The 8,330-nt window shown below is 41.4% G+C and overlaps 1 protein-coding gene across 1 annotated transcript; it reads right to left on the bottom strand.

The window, feature by feature from the left end:
• Positions 1 to 6,867: 6,867 nt before the first annotated feature.
• On the bottom strand, positions 6,868 to 7,852 carry LOC115663219 (LOB domain-containing protein 41-like). The gene is made up of 2 exons (XM_030585239.2): positions 7,663 to 7,852; positions 6,868 to 7,517 (listed from the first exon to the last, which is right to left on the bottom strand). The coding sequence occupies exons 1-2, from the start codon at positions 7,850 to 7,852 to the stop codon at positions 6,910 to 6,912; spliced, it is 798 nt and encodes a 265-aa protein (XP_030441099.1). The 3' UTR covers positions 6,868 to 6,909.
• Between the last annotated feature and the right edge of the window lie 478 nt (positions 7,853 to 8,330).

The raw sequence follows: 8,330 nt of genomic DNA, 5'->3' as shown, positions 1-8,330 counted from the left end.
TGGTAGAAAGAAAAAAAAAAATTAAACAATTCAAAATATTATTAAAATATTATTTGGGAACAGAAATTTTGTGTAGTTACCAAACGCATTTCTGTTCTTTTCTACTCTAGGAATAGAAATTTTGGACAGTTTATCATACGCCTTCAAATACTCAGAAATTGTTTCCGGGCACAGAATAAAAAAAAATCATTTCTGTTCAGAAATAGTTCCCGGGCACAGAATGGTATTCATGCGCACCCTTAGACAGCGGGGAGAGCAGTGGAGAGTGGCGACTAACTATAGTTAGATAGCGGAGAGTAGTGGAGAGTGGGATTGATATGTCCAACAAGTCTAGGTGTACAAGCATTTCTGTGCATTTTGGAACAACTTTGCTCTTCTCTCTGAATTTACCATCCGAATTGGCTTTCATTCAAAATCGAGCCCCTAAAAATTTGCAAATGATAAAACAGTTTCCTAGGTAAAAAGATACAGTTACTTCTTAATTTTTCAATTTTTTTTGGGTTTGGCAATCTGACTGACTACATTTAGATAGCGGAGAGTTGTGAAGAGTGGCGATTGACGGCGGTTCTCACTTTTAAATACTGAATGACGAAAGTTGCCCGTGGATTCATTGGACATTAGCTCGACTCATTGTCATAACTTGATATTGAGGTGATTTAGTTGGAGAGACCAAAAGAGGAATTTCTTCCTTGCAGAATAACAGAGAAGTATGGATGTTGAGCTTTCTGGGCAGATCCTTCATACTTGTCGGGCCTTTGACCCGTCCAATCAGGCCCATACATGTTACACGACCCATGACTTGTTGGGTTATAAGGCACTCTACGGGCCCAATCATCCATCTCGTTGTCTTCGGACCAGATTATTCATCTTTATTAGTTGTTGCATTGGCATTGAAGCCAGGTTTAGCAGCATGGACTCGCTAAGCAAAGATAACACCGTCTATGTAAGATACACCACGCGGGCGATATCGGTATGGCATCGACCATTCGATCATAGAAAGTAAAGTGTTTTCGTTTGTCGTGATTTTTTGGATCATATTGTTAGGAATACCTAATTAGATGAGTGACATCACATCAGCATGTCATGCGATATAAGCGTTACACATCAGATCTCCCTTGAGAGAAGTATTCTTTATATGTTGTAACGAGATAAACTCTTTCGCCCAGCCCTATTTTTAGTGAAACTAGGCCAGGCAGAAGGGTTGAACTTCGAAGTTTGTAGTTCTCAGGCAATATTGAATTACAAAAGGTGATGGGGACTTCCGCATTTCACCACCATTTAGCAACATAGATTTAGACATCGCACATCGCATCTGTTATGACATTACTCGCTTTAATATGGTCATGTTAAGTTCCTCAACGGGAGAACGAAACTAATGCGCGAGGGATCAAATATAATATGGAAGGATTTGTGCTTGGTTGCTACTATATAAATAGCAAAAGAACGGTCAAGTCTTTTCCAAACGCAAAACCCTCTTGATAGAAATCGATAAACTTCTCTCTCTCTCTTGCATTGACTAAGTGAAAACTGTGGCAATAGGAAAAGCGCAACTTTGTCCTAAAAAGATGAACAGAGAAGAGGGTATGTCTCACTGTGGACAGTTTATGTCGTCTGGTTGGATGGGAACTAAGCTTATCTATAACTTAAAAGTCAGCATCTGAGGATGACCAAATGTCCTGTGATCAGACGTCATATTGGTTGTCCCAATCCCTAACCATTAGGACTAATACACAGTAGGAGTGAGTGATTCCAGGTTCCTAACAGGTTCTACTTGAAACCTTGAACCTACCATCGGATATAAGTTTCTCATTTTTTGAAACTTAAAACCTACCCGTTAGAATTTGGAACTTGGAATTTACTCGTCACAAGTTCCAAGGTAAATTCCAGGGTCTAACATGATCTTTTTTTTTTTTTTTTCATTTTTAGTTAAACAAAATGAAAATGAATGCAACAACACTGAATAGGCTTGTCATTCACTAAAGAGAATATAAAAGACTAGTTTTCTTGATTTTACGGTTCAAATAAATACAATTAAAATGAGAAGTCATTGCGTGAATCGATACAAGAGGTAAGCGGTTCCATGTTCCGCACAAATTTCACCTGAAACCTATCCATGAGAATAAGTTCCTCATTTATTGGAACCTGGAATCTACTCTATCACAGGTTCCACGTCGATTCTAGGGTCTACCCAGGTTCTACTTGTATTATTAACTGAATAATTATAGTGAATCATCAGCTTTAATGACCACCACTTGCTACTATGATCCACTGACAACAACTTATATTTAAACACACGAAGAATATGAAACATTAACGAGTCATAAAATGAAAGTTCAGATTAGTGGTTCTAGATTATGTACTTATCATCTAACACTATGAAACACCGCAAGATCACGCGAAGGTATAGATCAAGAAAAAACATAAAAAACTTATTTAATTTTCAGGTTCCAGGTTCCACCTACCTAGAACCTGAAACCTACCCGTCGATACAGGTTTTCTAATTTTTGGAACCTGAAATCTACCTTACATACCTTGGAACCTGGAACCTCTAGGTTCCCACCGGTCAGGTTCTCAGATGTTAGGTTCTATCCTGGAACCATGCATACTCTTAATACACAGTCTCACATCCTATAGACCCTACCAGTTTTGGTATGAGCTGTTGGCACGTCGGGATTTGCAGGATACAAATACAAGCCTCTACGTTGAAAATGAGTCACTTCTCTTTCTTTCTCCTTCCTTATATTTACTTGAGAAAGAATGACAAAACACGATTAATTTCGAATCCCAATTTCATACCCTAATGGTTAATACCACAAAAAATCCCAAACTGATATATTTTTTTTTTGGTAAGGTATCCGATGGTAGGTTCAAGGTTTCAGGTAGAACCTGTTAGGAATCTGGAACCACTCACCCATACTGTGTCAAAACTGATATATTTATGACAAGTTTATCCTAAATTAATTTTTTGACCACCAAAAACCCCAAATTGGTACACCTGTGACAAATTACCCAAAACTAATTTTTTGATCACAAAAAATCATAAATTGGTACACTTGTGACAAATTTACCTTCTTTTAAATTAGATTAATATCACGAAAAATCATAAATTGGTAAATCTGTGATAAACAGATGGGTAAAACCCTAAATTGGTACACCCATCAACTGTCACGTGTCATCCAACTTAGTAATTTAGCGATAAAATTTAATGGAAACTAATTGAGGGTAAATCTATCACAGATACACTAGTTTGGAGTTTTTTGCAGTCAAAAAATTAGTTTGGAGTAAATATGTCATAATTGTATCAATTTATGATTTTTTGTGGTATTAATCCTACCATGATATATGCTTTGGTAGGAAGATATTACTACTGAAGGGGGCTCTCTTTCAATCAACATGATGAAAAGATTTGGTGCAAAACTTATAAGATTGACCAGTTCCAATAGCACTCTGTCGCGAACCGGACTTGGTGAGTCTAAAACCCACGCAAGAATTTTCACTTCGAGTAACGACTACTAATGGGATCATAACCCTTAGCTCTGTCTATAAATCTCGTGGTTAGGTGCTTCGATTCTCTGCGTCATATCTGTTTGATTCTGAGACCCACGCTCGAGGGACGTTTTTGCGACAAGATCATCAAAAGCACTTGACTAACCGAAGTTCAATCCCTCTTCGTTACGAGGAGATCACCAAGAGCTGAGTGTAAATGCGAATTCGTACATTTTAATGTATAAATCTAGCAAGTTGGTCCTAGTTTCTCTAATTAAAAAGTTTAAGCGATTGACATGTAAACGAATTATTTAAAGGTTCTTCAATATTTGATTGTTGAACATCACACTTTCTTACACTAACCTAATCCTCACAAACAAAACTAAGAATTTGTCTTTGCAATCTCCAGTGGTCTTGATTGGAGGTTACCTCGGTGATGAAATGCAAGTACAACGACAGATACAACAGAAACACCTACGTATTTATTTTTCGAACGCAGGAGAGTAATGGACTCAATAGTCCTAAGTCATCAATAATTTAATCTTTTCAAGTCATCTTTCCTATCTTTGATTTCCGTACTCCTTACCACCATATTTTCTCATCATTCCCCTCCCCAATCTTTCTCTGCTGTTTGCGAAACAAATCGCAGAAGATCAAAGAGTTCGTCACCAACTTTTCAAAGTCACAACTAGTCCACTCCAAGTACATTGTCATCCTTCTCATGCCAATCATGGTTGGTGTTCCCATTCAAGCTTGGTCGCTCTCTCAATCTCGACCGTGTTCGAATGCTGTGCTTCATTTTCTTCACGATCTACATCGTCGCAACCCTTTATTTCAGGTCCAAGCGGAGGACGATCTTACCCGGTGGACCGCTCGACGTGCTCGTGCCACAAGCCGCCTGTGGCGTGCCACGTCCCTTCGTCACCTTTGTGGAGCACTCCAGGCTCATTCTCCAGACAAGCGCAAAATTTTGGTCACTAGAAGCTTAGCCATGGCTAACACTATTGATCATCAAGGCTTCGTTTGTCTTGCAAAAAATGAATGATTTGTGGATTCGAGTAAGTCCTAAAACTATTTCGTTTGGACTTTGGAACGTTAAATTCGGAGGTGTTCCCTAAGGTGAGTGAAGAAAAACATTCCCCCAACTCGGGGAGCTGGGCGTGCGGGTATCAACATGTTAAAATAAAGAACGCAATCCTATCAGTCCGCCAGGTGTATACACTTGGACAGGCGGGGTGGCCCTAGTCGGAGGCTTTTGCTTCCCTTGCTATGGTGAGGTGCCCTAAGTAACTACAGCTAACACTTTCAACCACCAAAGCTCTGTTCGTTTTGCAGAAAATGAATGATTTGGAATATATTTTCCTTAAAATTATCGCTTGAAATAATTAGTCAATAAAAAATATTTGCATTATCGATGACAATTTATGTCTGAATATTTTCATGGATAATGAAATATTTTTCCTTTATTTATTTTTGTAAACTATACAAGTAATCATTTTTAGGAAAATATTTTCTAAATCATTTATTTTTCGCAAAACAAACATAACCCAAATACTCAAATTTGCGTCCTAAAGAGGGTTTGTTATCAGAACCCAACGCCCCCTTGTTTTTTAACTCTCATCCAGTACGTGTTTCACACAATCAACAAAAGAGAAATCCGCAGCGTCACGGCACTTCGTTCGTCTTCTCTTCGACCCGTGGAAATCATCAAAATCTATAGCCTAAATCCATACCCTTGAAGGCCGTCTAAGGGAGGAGAAAGAGAGGAAGACCGAGTCTCAGATTTCTTACGGCTTAGTTCGTATTCGATCGATTGAAAAACGGTGACTTACTAAACCAGATATCTGATGTCAAGTCAAATTCGTACTTCTTAGCATTATTTTTTGACCTTTTTACAGTTTCTTTGTCATTTCCTTTTCTCTTGGATTGCTTTATTTAATTCCTAGATTTTGGTTGTGACAGTATCTGTCTGTTTTGCTAAAGCAGAAATATTCAGTGGTTTGAACATACAGAAATTTTAGGGAGAGTGTCCTCTCTGTGCGCCTCCGCGTTTTCTTGTCTAGTGGGTACCGAGACTCCCCTTTTGTGTTTATGTTTTCATCATCTAACGTTCCAACAACGTTATGGATTGTCACACGCTTGAGCAAGAACACGCTTGTTTTCCCGTCACTGTTAGAATTAAGTGTGCAAACACATCGAAATAAAAAGTAAATGGATAAAAAGAAATTAAGATATAAGGTTTATCCTAATTCACCTTTAATTAATTTGGGATTACATTTAGTAGAAAATTCAATTATAATTATTAATTATCACCTCCTATCTTTCTGTTATAATTTTCAATCACAAGAGATTGAAATTATATATAAACGGTATAGGCAAACCCTAAAGGTCAAGAATACCCTAGGCCACCACCAAGGCGTTGACCCGGAGGTGCTACCCTCTGCAACCCCTATTGAGGTGGCCTCTCAGAATCCCGCCTGCTCCCGGGAGAGCTTGACTCCCGTACCTTTCTGTCGATGGTGGTATGGATTACACCCGGACATTTACATTCGCTCACGATTCAGCCGCACACTAGCTTCTCCTCACTATCTATTTCAACTCCGAACATCTCTCCTCCAAGAAATGGTGGAGTATGTAAAAAAGTGCCTGCGAGTGAATCTGCAGTTGCACCAAGAGACCTCAGAAGTTCCCAAACTTCTCGGTTAATGTCCACAGTGCATGGACAGCACGTGTCCTCCACACTCCTCCACCGCCGTGCCCTTCTTCTAAGTGCACCCCTAGCCCACTGCCACACCACACTCTGAATCAGATGCATCATGACAGGTTCTCGAGATAAGCAGAGCGTTGTCATGTGATAAGTGGTAATGGATCGTTTGAGTTTCTGCGTAATCGATGTGCCTTAGTAATCCCCATTTTTCAGGGGACAGTAATCACAACACCACAGGAAGAAAATGTCAAAAAAATGAATTTCTAGGGCTCGCTGATGAAAAAAATATCAAAAAAATGAATTTCTAGGGCTCGCTGGTGATGCTTGTTCTGTATCTCCTCGGTCAAGTTCTAGGTCAAGTTCTAGGTATTAAAAATATGTCTCGATCTGACAATGAAATCTGGATATAAGCATCACGCCCTGGTCACACAACGATATACCTCTGCTCGGTGTCTTAGTCTCATCATATATTATGTGCTAATACATACACATCAAAATCTGTCGCCTCACCACAGAGATCAAAGCAACGGAACAATTGGAACAGCGAAACCGAAACTCGATGACGAATTGAACTAAAAATGGCGACAAAAGGATGAGGCTAAAAAAAGAAAGAAAAGAAGAAGAAAATCCATAAGCGCATGTACTCCGAATCTATACCCAGATGGAAATGCTGTGTACTCCTCGGTCTCAAAACTGCTCGTCTCACTACCCACCACTCAGATCAACGCCAACCGAACTCGGGGCTCGCTTGGATGGGACGACGGTTTGACGCCTAGACTCAGCTCCAACCGGAGTTGGCTCTCCGGTCTCTCCTCTGCCGGCCTGTCGAATTTCAGCATCCGGTTCGGCTTGCCCAGGTTTGCCAGTGAAGCCTCCACGGTCTCCACCGAGAAGATGCACTCAGCCTCCGCGCTGTCCCGGTTCGCCGCAGCTACCGCCGCGTGCGTCACCCATGAGTCGTGGCTCGTCTCCTCGTAGATGGGGCCTGGGTAGATCCACTTGCCCCCTTCACTGCCGAACACCGCGTCGGGCTCCGTCTCCGACTTGGCCCGATTCGACAATCGCTTGAACCGGTTCCTGGTCCTGATCTTGTGGACGTCGCCGGGGCCGGATGTCTTCTGGACGTGGCGGATGTCGCAGGGCTTGAGGTTGGGCCCTGCGGAGTCGAGCGAAGGAGATTGCAAGAACCGAGAGGAGCCCTGGAGCACCGCCTCGACGGCCGACTGGCACTCGGCCCAATTGCCCGACCAGAGCAGCCCCACCGAGCCATAGATCGGGTTGACGATCCGGCCGCAGGCCTCGTACAGCAACGACCTGAACACGGCTGTCCAAGAAGGAGACGCTCTCAGAAACCCTCAGACAGCGGCAAACGCGAACACATTTACCAAACGCATCTTCTCATTCCCTTCACACGATAACTCAAACCTGAATCATTTCCTCTTCTTTTCAGAGCAGAAGGATTTGAATACCTGGGCGTTGGTGGTTAGGGCCAGCGTTGATGAGGTTGATCAGTCCGGCGCGGCCGTAGAATTTGGCGAGGAACATGGTGGCGTGAGCCTGCGACTCCGGGGATTTGATCCACTGGAGGCAAGGCCTGATGGTGCAATCCTCGCCGCAGCCTTTCCGGAGGACTCTGCACCCGTTGCAGCTCATTCTCATTCTCCTTTTCAAAGTTTGAGAGAGGGACAGAGAGTTCGGACGCATGTGAGGAAGGAGGAGGAGAAGGAGAAGAGGGGGGCTATTTATCAGCAAGGAGGGGTTTGGTGAAAAAGATGGGAAGGAGGATGCAGCTGGTTTCATGTTTGACAAAAAAAATAAAAATTTCTTGGTCAAAAAATAAAAAGAATATGCCATGACTCAGATATTACTAAAATCGATTTTCTCGAAATTAATTTACAAAATGATACGACAAATTTTTATTTTTAGGGTAGTTCAGCGATAAAAGATACGGAGTATTTACTATAGGATGAACAGTAAATAATTGCTCGTAATTCGAAGCATCATTTTGTAAATTAATCTTTCACATGTTTAGCATTATTCATGAAGGAAAAGATTAAATACACCCAAGTGTGTCTCAACTGTGCTCGTTTTTGTTTAGTGAGCTGGTCCTCCCCACCAAGTTTCCTCATGCGACCTT

This window comes from Syzygium oleosum, unplaced genomic scaffold, assembly GCF_021117445.2.
Source record: "Syzygium oleosum isolate NSW1041296 unplaced genomic scaffold, Sole_v2.1 Sole_v2.03, whole genome shotgun sequence".
Lineage (NCBI taxonomy): Eukaryota > Viridiplantae > Streptophyta > Magnoliopsida > Myrtales > Myrtaceae > Syzygium > Syzygium oleosum.
The sequence above is the reverse complement of the archived record's forward strand: the minus strand, read 5'-3'. Positions and strand labels throughout refer to the sequence as shown.

What these genes read in the sequence shown, in the direction of transcription:
- LOC115663219 (XM_030585239.2), bottom strand. Translation starts at nt 7,852, where the DNA reads ATGAGAATGAGCTGCAACGGGTGCAGAGTCCTCCGGAAAGGCTGCGGC. An exon ending in CCCTAACCACCAACGCCCAG is followed by an intron (nt 7,518 to 7,662) that starts GTATTCAAATCC and finishes CTTCTTGGACAG; the next exon opens with CCGTGTTCAGGTCGTTGCTG.